Here is a 13,466-nt window from a genome sequence, read left to right as displayed (position 1 = left end):
GCAGGAGGGAAGCATTGGGGAATATTTCCAGGGTGGCTGAACTTTGCACCCTCTTCAATAGACAATTTCCCATTAGGTAATCTGCTATCCTTTATTCCCTCCCTCTGTCCCAAATCTTCAAGAACTGGCATGGGGCCCATATATCTGTAGAGTTGTGAGTTCTGTGAGGTAGAGCATTCCTTTCAACAGGATGTAGAACCCATGGGTTTGCAGAAGTTTACTGACTACACCCTGGATGTCCAGAGATGTCAGAGTTGCTTGGAGCTTGGTGCGAATTTCCAAGGGGGTTCTGAACTCTCTGGGGCCCAGAGGTCCAAGCTCAGGAACATATGGAGGCCTGGGAGACTGTAGCTACGCCCAAGGCAGAAAGATGAACACGATGAAGTCTTTATGGCTTGAAGGTGTATGAGATAATGTCACTACACCGGAGCAGTGCTTCAGCCTGCACGCCTATTGGAGTCTGCAGCTGTGACACGTAGAAATTGGCCACGTCCAGGTCGGTGGCTCCGAAGTGGGCAATCACCTGTACACCCTCGTGCAAAGTGAAGCACACCTGGCGCCCCACCATGGCCAGCAGGCTGCGGAGGTAGCGCTCCCGAAGGGAGGCTCGAGCCTGCTGTTCCCGGAATTCCCGAGATTCTGGAGGCTCCAGGACTTCAGGGACTTCCGGTTTCAGGGGGGCTCTGCGTCCATCGGGAGCAAAGCCTCGGTTTGAGCCATCAGGACCCCGGGGGAGCCGGAGCACAGGCACAGGAGTCTGCATCATCCTGGCTGTGGGTGAAGAAGCAGACCAGGGAGTCATTATGGGGAGTGTGGAGCTACAGGAAGAGGGGGCTGGGGGCAGAGGTCTATATACCCCATCTCCACTTAACCTGTCCAAAACCCCACTCCTAAGTCCCCCTTCTAAAATCTGCACCATCCCTCAGCCAGTCAACCCCCTTCCCAGGACCTAGCACCCCCGTTTACAAGGTCCATGAAAGCAGGGCCTTTGCACTGCTTTTTAAATTTTATTTTTCAAGTTTTTGGCTGTGCCACCCAGAGGATCTTGGTTCTTGGACCAGGGATCGAACCCATGGCCCACTGTAGTAGAAATGGGGAGTCCTAAATCACTGGACCACCAAGAAATTCCCTGTACTGCTTTTATCCCCAGTCCCTGGCAATAAATATTTGCTAGAAGACCAAGCCGTGACCTCTCTCACAAACAGCCCATCCAATCCGTTATTTGTGGAGGAAGGCGTGACAACCCACTCCAGTATTCTTGCCTGAACAATCCCCATGGACAGAGGAGCCTGGGGGACTACAGTTCACGAGGTCACAAAGAGTCAGACACGACTGAGGGACTAAGCACAGCGTATCTCCCAAATAAGTTCCCATTCACACAGGAGTCAGCTCAAAAGGGGGATTTTTTTTTTTTAAGGGTGAAATTTTTTGAGTCATATTTATTTTAAATAAATAAATGAAATAAAGGGAGGAGAGGGGAAAGTCCTTACCATATGTTTGAGAAGGCCCAGGATATCTGCAAAGTGTTAAAAGTACCTCCTCAGAAGATATTCCTTGTAAAGACATCAGAGTAACTCTGCAGTGGAGAAACATGGTAGACACCACTCTAATGCTGGCATTAAAATCAACACGTACAGTAATGGGGCAAACAAACACCAAGGGCATCCTGATATGACACACTCAGGACAGGGCACCCCTTCTACGGTGGTCTTGCCAAAAATGGATGACCTCAATCTATTGAGGCAACTCAAATTGAGGGACAGTCTACCAAAAAAAAACCCCAAAAAATTAGCCTGGTTCTTCAAAAATATCCAGATCATACAAGACAAATGTTGGGGCGGGGCCGCAGGCAGTTCCCTAGTTAGGATTAACCAGTGGTTAGGATTTGGTGCTTTCCTAAGAGTGTGTGTGTTAGCTGCTCAGTTGTGTCCGACTCTTCACAACTCCATGAACTGTAGCCTGCCAGGCTCCTCTGTCCATGGGATTCTCCAGGCAAGAATGCTGGAGTGGGTTGCCATTTCCTTCTCCAGAGGGATCTTCCTGACCCAGGGACTGAACCCACATCTCTTAGGTCTCCTGTGTTGGCAGGCAGAGTCCGTACCATCTGAGCCACCAAGGAAGTGGCCTGGGTTATACCGGCTTAAGGAACTCTAACCGGGTTATTCCTGGTTAGAGGTGGCAAACAAGAAATGCTCAGGGAGAAAAACATATTTTAAATTTAAAATATATATATATTCTTGCGAGTCCTTTGGACAGCAAGGAGATCCAACCAGTCTATCCTAAAGGAAATAAGCCTTGAATATTCACTGGAAGGACTGATGCTGAAGCTGAAACTCCAGTACTTTGGCCACCTGATGTAAAGAACTGACTCATTTGAAAAAACCCTGATGCTGCGAAAGACTGAAGGCAGAAGGAGAAAGGGACGACAGAGGATGAGATGGTTGGATGGTATCACTGACTCAATGGACGTGAGTTTGAGTCAACTCCAGGAGTTGGTGATGGACAGGAAGGCCTGGCGTGCTGCAGTCCATGGGGTCGCAAGGAGTCGGACACGACTGAGCGACTGAACTGAACTGACTGATTCACAACCTAATAGTTTTCACTCTGTCCAACAGCTCAGTCTAGCCACTGTCATCTCCTGCCTGGACTATTGAAGTCAGCTTCTCACTGGACTCCGGATCCCACCTTCACCCGCTGCCAGTCTGTCCTCACACACAGCCAGACGGACCCCACTAACACCTAGGTCAGATCACATCCCTCTTCAGCTCAGAGTCCTCCCCTGGCTGCCGTCTTGCTCAGAGTCAAAGTCAAAGTCCTCACCACAGCCCTCAAGGCCCTGTGTGCTCCGGATCCCGCCCGTGCCCTGGCTTCTCGCCCCCGCTTACTCTCTCCACCTGGCCGCACTGGTCTCCCTGCTGGTCTCAAGCACGCCTGGCGTGGTCTCTTCGTGGGCCCTGGTACTGGGGTTCCCTCTGCCTGTACTGCCTTCTCCCCACTCCCAGGGAAGCCTGTCTTCAAGATCTCCCCTTCAGCCCCCTTCATCTGAGTCGGCTTCTTCACACTTCAGAGCATGCCCCTCTCTTACACGTGATGTCTATTTACTGGTCTGCTTATGGTCTTTTTCCCTGCGAGATGGCTGCCTCCCCACAGGTAGCGACCTTGCTTTTTCCCCTCTGCGAAGCCCCAGTCCTGGAACATGGGGTGGCATACAGACCAGACTCCTTAAATACTGTGTCTGCTGGAATGAATGGAATGGAAATCGAGCTCTCAGGCCTGCTTAGGTGGGTGACCTCAAGCAACAGACGTTTCCTTTTCCACTGTGTGGAGAAACGGCACCAACAGCCACCTCCACTTGGTATCAGGATTCAGCAGGCCCGTGCACCATCGGTTCATGACCCCACACACTAGGTTCTCCCTAGTGTCATTCAAGTTACACTTGAATAACAACTGTATGAGTACTGGTACTGCTGTGTGACCTGGGGGGAGTTGCTTAATCGGTCTGTGCCTCAGTTTCCCCATCTATAAAATAGACTGACAAGAGGACCAACCTGACAGGGTTGCCACGGGGACTAAATGACCTAACAAACGTGAAAGTTCAGCACTCGCCTGTAACATATTACATGCTACTACACTGAGGTCGGGTTTCTTTTTTTTTTTTTCAAGTATAGTTGTGCTAGCTTTAGGTATACAGCAAAGCAATTCAGTTATATGTATATATATATAAGAATATATACATAATTCAGTTATATACATATATTTTGCTCTTCAGTTGTTAAGTCATGTCCAACTCTTTGTAGCCGTATAGAGTGAAGCCCACCAGGTTTCTCTGTCCATGGGATTTCCCAGGCAAGAATACTGCAGTGGGTTGCCGTTTCCTCTACAGGGATCTTCCCTACCCAGGAATCAAACTCATGTCTCCTACATTGGCGGACAGATTCTTTACCACTCAGCCACCAGGGAAAACTATACATACACTTCTTTAGATTCTTTTCTCTTACATGTTATTACAGAAGATTGAGTATAGTTCCCTCCTGTGCGATGCAGTAGGTCCTTGTTGGTTCCCTATTTTATATATAGTACTGTGCGTACGTTAATCTCACACTCCTAATTCACCCTGCACCCTGACCGCTGCACTGATGCTGACTGCATGTAAGGAGATGCTGGCACTGTGGGCAGGAGAGAGGACCTGAGTTTCAGGCAGTGCACCCCTCCCCCTGCTTCAGTCCCCTCCTCTCTAAAGTGATTCACTGAAGTGACTGACATGAATCAGGTACCCAGTGTCCCATCCCAGGGACACTCACCATACAGAGATGACTGGGATTGTCTTTTTTCTTGTGAGGCTCTTCCTGTCTCGGCAGCTCAACTTTCAGCTCCTTGCAAGAAAGGATCCTGCAGAGAAATGAATCAACGTTTCTCAACTTCAGCTCTAGGTCTGATCTCACACCTCCTCTGCTCAGAGCCCTCCCATGGCTCCCACGCCATCTGGCCAAAAGCAAAAGTCCTCACTCCAAGGCCCTATCAGCTCTCTGATCTCATCTCCTTCCCTTCTACCCTGTTGTCACTGTTGTCAGTCCCTGAAAATGCCAAGCACATTCCTGCCCCGGGGCCTTTGCACATGCTATTCTTACTGCTTGGAACCTTCTTCCATACATGAGATATATATATTTCCAGATACATGGCTTGCCTTCCTCCCTTACTTCACTCAGGTCAAACATTCCTCCTTACAGGGAGGAAAATAATAGCCCTTTCACCGTGCAGTATCTTTTTTTTTTTCACAGCACTGTCACCTCCTGACAATATGCATTTACTTGTCTGCCTACGTGCCATCTGTTCTGCCACAGAACGTAAACCTTTGGGAGAAGGGACATGTCCAATTACATCACAAGGGCTGGCAACCAGGGGTCACTCAATAAATACTTGTGGAAGGATTCACTCCTTCTGTTATCCAAGTGCTTGCTCTGCGCCTGACCCACACTGGGTGGTGCTGGAGACCCAGGTGGGAACCAAAGAGCCCAGCCCTACTGTCCAGTGGATGACACACACTAGGGCTCCAGACAGTGACCCCAAGAGTAGGCAGGGCTGGAATGAAGGAGCCCGGGGGCCTCATGAGCCCAGAGGCGACACCTGGCCCTGCCTGGGTGGTAAGAGGTGGTTTCCAGGAAGGGGCTCGGGAAAGAAGGCTCTGATAAGCTCACACTGGAGCAAGGACCAGAATGGAATGAGGAATTGAGCCATGAGGAGATATGGAGGGAAAGCATTCCAGTTCGAGAGGACAGCAAACTCAAAGCCCATAGAAGGGAGACTGGGTGATAGTAAGGAGGCCAGTGTGCAGGAGGTGCGGGCAGGGGCCTTGAGGACTGGGGTATCTCTGAGTAGAGGAGGAGCAGGGTCTGACTTATAGGATCCCTCTGCCTGCTGCACAAAGAATGGACTGTGAGGGGCAAGGGGAGAAGCAGGGAGCCTAGTAAGGAAGTCAGCTCACTGGGGAAGGTGGAAGATGACATTATCTGGGGCAGTGAAGCGGGGCGGGGAGAAATGATTGGATTAGGATCATTAGAAATGATCTGTTGAGGATTGAGAGCCCTCACTATTTGCTAACGCACTGGGCAGAGCCAAGGAAGACTCCCAGGTTTCCACCTGATGGGCAAGACCACAGTGAACAATGAATGAATGGGACTGCTACATGTTCATTATCTCACCACAGATGGCTGTCAATGAGATTAAGGGATATGTATGTTTTCTACTGTATCTGACCACTGCATTCCCAGTTTAGTCCAGGGTCACCAGGCCCCAGGGCTTTCTCCCAGCACTTGTAGGTTAACACTTGAGTGTTTTAGGAGAACCACTCCCCTCTAGGGCCGATGGGAAATATGCAAGTTACCAAAGAGTTCTGTTAAATTCCTTAGTAAAACAAATTAAACATGGGCCAGCATAGGCCATGTTTTTGCTACTATGGAGAAGAAAAAAAAAAAGATTTGGTCATACCTGCAACAATCCCCATTTTCCCAAAGAGGAAACTGAAGTTGGGTGATGCCAAAGCATTTACTGGGTGCAAGCTGGTGACTGACAGGAAAAGGGAGCAAACCCAGGTTGGTCTACCAACAGTCAGGGCCATCACTCCTGCCCTATGCAAAAGAGCAGTTTTTTCAGTGAGCAAAGGAGAGCCATTGAGGTCTGGGAGTGACTTGATAAGAAACTGGTTTGAGAAAGGTCACACAGGGTGTGCCCAAGACAGCAAAAGCAGGTATTCTTCCTGGTGACCAAGCTGAGAGTCCTTAATCCTATCAGTCTCCAAGGCAAGGATTTCCTGCCCAGGTTTCAGGGGGGGAAAAAAAAATTGGATCCCATTCCCCACTAGAAAAAACTAAAGTGCCCATCACTTGGATCAATGGCAGGGGCAGGAGACTCACAAACTTCCATCCTTGGGGGCCTCAAAGTTCACTTTCTAGAAAATAAGAATGGTCGGCTCCGTGGACAAACGCTTAGCTAAACCTTCAATGGCCAAGGTTGGAGACCAACTGAGCTACCAGGCTAACAGCGAAGACTCTAGACCGAATTCACCGAGATAATGACCTGCCTACAACCCCCACCCCAAGGGCTGGCCCGGTCTGGATACAAATTAGTTAAACGGGGCGTCGGGTGAGCATCTGGACACCGAGCGCTGAATCCCCCGCCCCCCACCAGGGCCGGTCAGTTTCCTTTCATTGCCGCCCCGGCCACCCGTCGCTCTCCTTTTCTCATACTAAGTAGGTCCTCCCGGCCCGCAGGCGTCCACTCCCCACTCCGCCCTGGGCTGGACGTTCTTCCTACCTCCCGACACAGATTAAGCGAACGATTCTGCTCCAGGAAAGGCCGGAGTCTGAGGACTGCAGCCATTATTACTGTTATTATCGTCGTCGTTATTATTTTCCTGAGGGGTTGCATTCCGACCTCCGACACCTCCCCCCTCCCCCGCAACTCACCCCGGGCGCAGGGATGTCTCCGCTGCTGCGTTGGGAGTGCAGTCCCTCCCCGATGCAGGTGTTCGGGGACTAGAACTTCCCAGTAGTCGGTGCTGCCAGCGCGGACCCGCCGCTTCCCGCCGCTCGGGGTCTTACACGCGGGTGGGCGTCCCGTGCTGGGACCATGGAGCCGGATCTTGCTCGCGACCCACCACTCTGAGATTCACGGCGGCTGGCGCCCCTACTTCCGCCGGCGCTCCAGCTGCAGAGGCCCGGGCAGGCCGCTAGCCTCTGAGCCTGGGTTCCGCCCGCGCCGCCTCCGCCGCCGCCCCACGTGGTCGCGGGCGCGCGGGCGCGGTCTCGGAAACCAGCACAGACCCCGGGCGCCACCCAGCCAGCGGCTTGACCCTGCGCTTAGCTCTTGATCTACCAGTCTGCGAGGTGTGGAGGTCCAGGATGTCCATTTTACAGAAGAAACTGAGGCTCCTCTAGGCACATGGGACTTGGCACCCCCACCCCATACACGTGCACACTCCTACCCCTCACCTCCATTCTGAACCCCACCTTCCCTTTGAAACCTTGAGATCATGCTTTCAGCAGCCACGCACCAGGAAAAAGCCTTGCAGAGCAGCACCTGGGAGAGACCAAAGGCGGTCATTTTGCCCAGCAGGACTCCCCATAACCCTGTCTTACAATGGAAAACTGAGGCCTTGAAAGGCAAAATGTCTGTCCTGAGTTGGAAATGCACTGCTCTGGGCTCAGAATGCATTCTTCCCCACGGTTTCACTAAGGGAGGGGTCTTGTGGACCTCGGCTTACCACTGGATCCCCAAGACCCAGTGCCTGGTACATAGACCCTCTGCAGATATATTTTGGAAAAAAAATGCATATAGAAGGAGCTCAACACACAATCTGTTAACTGAACTATGAACCATTAGGAGCTCTGTTCCTGAACAAGATGGATTTGGCTCCGTCCATCTCAGAACCTACATTCTAGAGAGATTGAGAGAGATCCGATAGGTTATTACATGAACAAATGCACCAACAAGGTCCTTCAAGGCTTGACAAGGATGCAAAAGGAATAAAATGAGAATAAGATAGGGGGTAGCGGATTGGGGGAGCGTCTTTACTTGGGCCGTCATGGGAGATGGCATTGAAGAAGAAGCCACCTCGGGTCACAGATGGGAAACCTGAAGCCCAGGAGGGAACTGGGGACAGATGGAGGTCACCGAGTGTAAATTGTAAGGCCTTCGGCAGGGTGGGGCTCTCTTAGATCCTGTGGTCAGGGAGGTCCTCTGGTCTTTGGAGGATGATTGAGCTGAGACCTGAATAACAATATGAGGGGGCCCTCAGGCTTGCAGCGGGACTCCAGGAGATTAGCATGTGAAATTCCCTCAGTGTTGGGCTGAGGACGCAGCCGGCAGGCCAGAGCCAACTGACCCTGGCCCTGACCTCTGGGGGGTGGGGGGTGGGGGGGCTTGTGTTAGGGAGAGGGGAGATAGCAGAGTAAACAAACAGTTCTAGATGGTGATGTGGTCGGTGCCAGGAAGAAAAGAAAACTTACAAGGTTGGAGGGTGGGGCAGGGTGTTGATGCCACTTCAAATAGCGATCAGAGAGCAGCTTTGACAAGGGAAGTTGGAGGAGGCCCCAGCGGAAGGAGGCTATTGGTTGGCTATTTGGTTTTAATGGCGAGTCCAGGTCTAGGAGCAGAGTCAGTGTACATGATCATAACCCCCCAGGGCTCCAAATCCTCCCAAGGCTTCCGTCTCAAAAAACCCGAAGACTTTAAAGTGGCCAAAAGATGTCCCTGGAGCTGACCTTGTTTTCTCACAGAACTCCGTCAATACAGAACTTAATTTACAGAACTCCTCGAATACACAGGCCTGGCATGGGGAGAAAACTGAGGTCCCAACCCCACCCCAGTAATCCTGTCCCTTTATAACCGCGCCACTCCCCATGGCACTTGTGAGCAGCACTCCATATTTTAGTTTATCTTGCGGAAACTCTGTCTTTCAGAACGAATAACCTGCAAGAGGTCAGGGTTATTGTCTGTTTTTCTACCCTGCTGCATCTTAGTGCTTAGTCCAGAACCTGGCACATAGTAGGCGCTTAACCCTTGTTTACGTAAGGAATTTTTATTGTAATGCATTCAGTGGAATAGGTCAGATTACTATCAGGCGCCTAGCTAGAAACTTGGCCCCTACCATTTTCTCGCTTGGGGGTGTGAGTGGGCACCTTGTGCCTCAGTTTCCACCAGCCCGGAAACGGGGTCAGGAATAGCTGTTTCTGTGCGTGGTCGTGTGAAGTCGTTATCTTTAAGACATTCAATCGTTCAGCCAAACGCAGGGGTCACGGTCCTGATTGAGTTTGGCTGAGGGCGGGGCAGTCCTCTCCCGGCAGGCCCCGCCTCGGTGGGCGGAGCCACGGGCCGGGCCAGCACGTGTAAGAGTTCGCTGCGGGTCGCCGCAGTCACTCACCTGGGCGCCTCGGTCTGAGCGCGCACGCCTCGCGTGTCCTCCGCCCGCCATCCGCCAGTCCGTCAGTCCGCCTGCCCGCGACCCATGTCCCGCCGCAAGGCCGGCTGCATGCCTCGCCGAATAGAACCCTCGCCCGCCGCCAACTCAGACGACGAGATGGAGATGCGAGACCTCGTCATCGACGTGAAGCCCGAGCCGGACCCGCGGCCCCTGCAGGCCCCGGGGTTAAGGCCCTTCATCCCGAAGGAAGTGCCCGCGCCAGAGCGGTTCGAGAGCGAACCCCGCCACTGCGCCGGCCCCGTGCCCGCCGGCGGCCTCATCCACGCCCTCAGCCTGAGCAACCAGTGTTCGCCGTGGACGCCGCTGTCCCTGAGCCCTCACGGTGAGCGCCCCCTACACCAGCCCCGGGCCAAGCTCCCTCCCTTCCCTCTCGGGTGGGACCTCCTCGGGGCACCGACCCCCGTCCCCCTCCCCCCCAGCTCCCGGCCCCTGCCTTAATTTCCTGGCCAGGTCCTAGCCTCCAACCTGCCTTTTGACCTTCGGGTTTCCCCTCTCCCTCTGAACCCCCAGGCCCCATCCTGGCCCCACCCCACGCTCACCACCCGCTTCCTCCCTGCAGACCGCCAGCCGTGGACCGACAAACATCCAGATCTGTTGACCTGCGGCCGCTGCCTGCAGACCTTCCCGTTGGAGGCCATCACTGCTTTCATGGACCACAAGAAGCTGGGCTGTCAGCTCTTCAGAGGCCCCAGCCCCTGCCAGGGCTCAGGTGAGTAGAGCCGGGATGCAGTCACCGGTCTCAAGTTCAAGGGCCCGGCTTCCTGTGGGAGAGGGGCTGAGCTGGACAGGCGGGGCAGTGAGCACTACTTCCCCTTTCTGGCTCCCCACCGGGTGCAGCCTAGGCGTGGCCAGGGCCTGCCCTGTCCTAGGGCTGAGACTAGTAGTGGTGAGGGGGGTAGGTGGGGGCGGGGCTGGGCAGGGGAGGAGGGCCACCCACAGGGTGTGGCCAGCCCCAGAAGACTGGTCTGGGGATTTGCCATACACACACCCCCAATCTGGTTTCACTTCTCCTTCCCCTTGGCCAGAAATAACTGGCCAGGTGGCTGGACCAGTGTGGCAGTAGGGGGGACCTCTGGGGAGGGCAGCAGCCTGGGGGAGGGGAGCCGAGGCCAGCTGGACTGGGGGTGTTGTCACCCCCTTCCATTTAATGATCACTTCTCATCGAGGTGCTGGGCATTTGCTTGGAGTTGGGGAAGGGGCTTCTGGCCTCCCTCCCTGATGGAATCTCCCAGCCTTGCATGCCCCTGTTTTCAGCCAGGTCCTGGGTGTCTGGATACCTGGGCTCCCAGCCGTGGGTAGGAATTAAAACCCTTAACTTGGTACTAGATGTCTGGCAAGCTGAGCTTTTGGTCAGCATCGATTGTGAAGCTCATACACAGCTCTGGATTTCTAGCCCCTGTGCCATGTGCCCCTGGGATTTGTGAGAAATGGAATTATATTCAGGGCTGGGCCAGGGAGAGGGTCCTGCAGTGAGAGGGGGAGGGGGGATTTTGATTGCAGCAGGGAGGCTGGCCCGGTGGGCAAGGGGTGGGGCTGTGATGGGATCATGGGAACAAAACACTCCAAGGTGCTTGGGCTTGGGAGAACTGTGGACACCGATGGGCTTCCCAGGTGGCTCAGTGATAAAGAATCCGCCTGCCAAGGAGATGTGGTTAGATTGATCCCTAGGTCCAGAAGATCCCCTGGAGAGGGGAATGGCTACTCACTCCAGTATTCTTGTCTGGGAAATCCCAGGGACAGAGGAGCCTAGTGGGTTATAGTCCATGTGGTCGCGAAGACTTAGTGACTAAACAACAGTTAATGCTTATAGAGGGCTTGATGGACCAGAACTCTCAGCTGTTCTCCATCTGAGGTCACAGCAAGTCTAAAAGGGAGAGGACCCCTAGGATGCCCATATTCTAGCAAATGAGGAAACTGAGGCTCAGAGATGTGTATTTCTTGCCCAAGGTCACACAGCTAGGGGGCAGGGGAACCAACTGGAAGTCAGGACAGGCTGACCCTGTCCAACCCCTACCTGTGCTCCTGACCTGTGCATCGGGAAAGCCGCCCCCATCCAAAACATAAAGGCAAAAGGATCTGGAAGTAAAGTACCTGAGGGTCAAAAGAAAACGGTGACTGCTAAACCTTCTCCCCATTTAAACCTTGGCACCCTTGTCTCTAAGGCAGGAAAAGGGGATCATGGATGGAACCCAAGTATATGGGGCCTGGCAGAGACATCCAGTTATCAAGAGCTGTTTTTACGAGTAAACCAATCATTTTTCCTAAAAAAATTTTCCTCTCTCTCCCACTCCCTGGGATTTCTGGATTGAAACCCCTTCCTAACTGTGACCTTGGGGAAAGGTCTCTTTGCCTCAGTTTTCCCATCCGGAAAATGAAAGTCTTCTCTCCTAAGGAAAATTTTAAGAGGGAGCTGCGGGTGGCAGGTGCCCAGGAGGCCTAATTAGGTCAGCCCTTTGTGACCCCAATATAAGCTAGCACTCCTCTATCCATCCCTCTCCTCTTTTAACCTTTTCTTGAAGACTTTTCAAACACAGAGGGAGTCCCCAGGGACTCATGTACTGCATGGATTTTCCTTGCTCCCTATCTGTCCGCCCTGCTCTCTGCACACCTTCCCCCCGGGAGGGCAGGGGGCCTGGCCTCTTCTGCTGCCTCTCAGCTGCTGGACCAGAGCCTCTCCCACCTCATGTCCAGCTGGCAGCTGTGAACTGCAGCTGCTCCGACTTGCCAGTCACACTGCTTCCTGGCCCTTCTCCCCTCTGCAGAACGTGAGGACCTGAAGGCCTTGAACTGCCTCCGCTGTGGCCGACAGTTCACGGGAGCCTGGAAACTGCTACGCCATGCCCAGTGGGACCATGGACTGTCCATCTACCAGACGGAACCTGAGTCCCCGGAGGCCCCACTGCTGGGCCTGGCTGAGGTGGCCGTGGCCGTGTCGGCCGTGTCGTCGTTGGTGGGGCCGGAAGCCGAGGTCAAGGGCTCCCGGGTGGGGTCCACCCGGCGAAGCCCCACCTGCCCCGTGTGTAAGAAGACCCTCAGCTCCTTTAGCAACCTCAAAGTGCACATGCGCTCGCACACAGGCGAGCGGCCCTACGCCTGCGACCAGTGTCCCTACGCCTGCGCCCAGAGCAGCAAGCTCAACCGCCACAAGAAGACCCACCGGCAGCTGCAGCCCCATAGCCCCTGCCTGGCCGACACTGGCCAGGAGCAGGCCTCCACCGCCCCTCCCGAGCCCGCCGCCCATGCCGCAGCCCCTGCCAGCGTCCTCCCGTGCAGAGGAGGAGAGGGGGCTGGGGCAGCCGCTATGGCAGGGGTCCAGGAACCCGGGGCTCCTGGCGGCGGGGCTCAGGCAGGCCCTGGTGGGGACGGCTGGGGCCCTGAAAGTAAGGAGCAAAGAACGGACCCAGAGAAGAACCAGAAGACGTCACCCAAGAAGCCGCTGAAGCCAGCGGGCAAGAACCGGGGGCCAGGGCCTGGGGGCAGCTGCGAGTTCTGCGGGAAGCACTTCACGAACAGCAGCAACCTGACGGTGCACCGGCGCTCACACACGGGCGAGCGGCCCTACGCCTGCGAGCTCTGCTCCTACGCCTGCGCCCAGAGCAGCAAGCTCAACCGCCACCGCCGCATGCACGGCCTGGGGCCCAGTGGGCCCCGCTTCGCATGCCCCCACTGCTGCGTGCCCTTTGGCCTGCGGGCCACCCTGGACAAGCACCTGCGGCAGAAGCACCCCGAGATGGCTGGGGACGCCTGAGCAGAGGGATGCCCCCCTGCCGTCCAGGGCACTACGGTTACCGACCTTTGTGACCTCCTATCCTTCCCCCCAGCCCATGAGTAAAGCCTGCCCGCAGCTACACGTGTTTGGACTCTGGTTTTCTTGGGGTGTCTGAGCTGGGGCGGGAGGCTTCCCTCCTTGGGGTGGACAGCTGGACAGACCGGTTTGGAACGATGGGGTGAGGGAAGAGGCTGGCCCCCAGCGCCCGGGGCACCACAG

The 13,466-nt window shown here is 54.6% G+C and overlaps 2 protein-coding genes across 3 annotated transcripts; one reads left to right on the top strand and one right to left on the bottom strand.

Moving 5' to 3' along the window:
• GEMIN7 (gem nuclear organelle associated protein 7) lies at window positions 1–7,174 on the bottom strand. 2 transcript variants are annotated; one of them, XM_068992991.1, is made up of 3 exons: window positions 6,963–7,174; window positions 4,302–4,389; window positions 1–771 (listed from the first exon to the last, which is right to left on the bottom strand). In XM_068992991.1, the coding sequence occupies exon 3, from the start codon at window positions 764–766 to the stop codon at window positions 389–391; it is 378 nt and encodes a 125-aa protein (XP_068849092.1). In that variant the 5' UTR covers window positions 767–771; window positions 4,302–4,389; window positions 6,963–7,174; the 3' UTR covers window positions 1–388. The 2 variants fall into 2 exon arrangements, with proteins under 2 accessions (XP_068849092.1, XP_068849091.1); XM_068992990.1 differs by lacking the exons at window positions 4,302–4,389; window positions 6,963–7,174 and adding an exon at window positions 1,491–1,569.
• Window positions 7,175–9,502: 2,328 nt separating this feature from the next.
• Window positions 9,503–13,226, top strand: ZNF296 (zinc finger protein 296). The gene is made up of 3 exons (XM_068991626.1): window positions 9,503–9,800; window positions 10,038–10,187; window positions 12,241–13,226. Exons 1-3 carry the CDS (start codon window positions 9,503–9,505, stop codon window positions 13,224–13,226), a joined length of 1,434 nt encoding a protein of 477 aa, XP_068847727.1.
• Window positions 13,227–13,466: the final 240 nt, after the last annotated feature.

Source organism: Capricornis sumatraensis, chromosome 20 (genome assembly GCF_032405125.1).
Source record: "Capricornis sumatraensis isolate serow.1 chromosome 20, serow.2, whole genome shotgun sequence".
Lineage (NCBI taxonomy): Eukaryota > Metazoa > Chordata > Mammalia > Artiodactyla > Bovidae > Capricornis > Capricornis sumatraensis.
This window is presented reverse-complemented; position numbering and strand designations above follow the sequence as displayed.

What these genes read in the sequence shown, in the direction of transcription:
- GEMIN7 (XM_068992990.1), bottom strand. Translation starts at nt 1,566, where the DNA reads ATGTCTTTACAAGGAATATCTTCTGAGGAGGTACTTTTAACACTTTGC. An exon ending in TGGGCCTTCTCAAACATATG is followed by an intron (nt 772 to 1,490) that starts GTAAGGACTTTC and finishes CTTCACCCACAG; the next exon opens with CCAGGATGATGCAGACTCCT.
- ZNF296 (XM_068991626.1), top strand. Translation starts at nt 9,503, where the DNA reads ATGTCCCGCCGCAAGGCCGGCTGCATGCCTCGCCGAATAGAACCCTCG. An exon ending in GCTGTCCCTGAGCCCTCACG is followed by an intron (nt 9,801 to 10,037) that starts GTGAGCGCCCCC and finishes TCCTCCCTGCAG; the next exon opens with ACCGCCAGCCGTGGACCGAC. An exon ending in CAGCCCCTGCCAGGGCTCAG is followed by an intron (nt 10,188 to 12,240) that starts GTGAGTAGAGCC and finishes TCCCCTCTGCAG; the next exon opens with AACGTGAGGACCTGAAGGCC.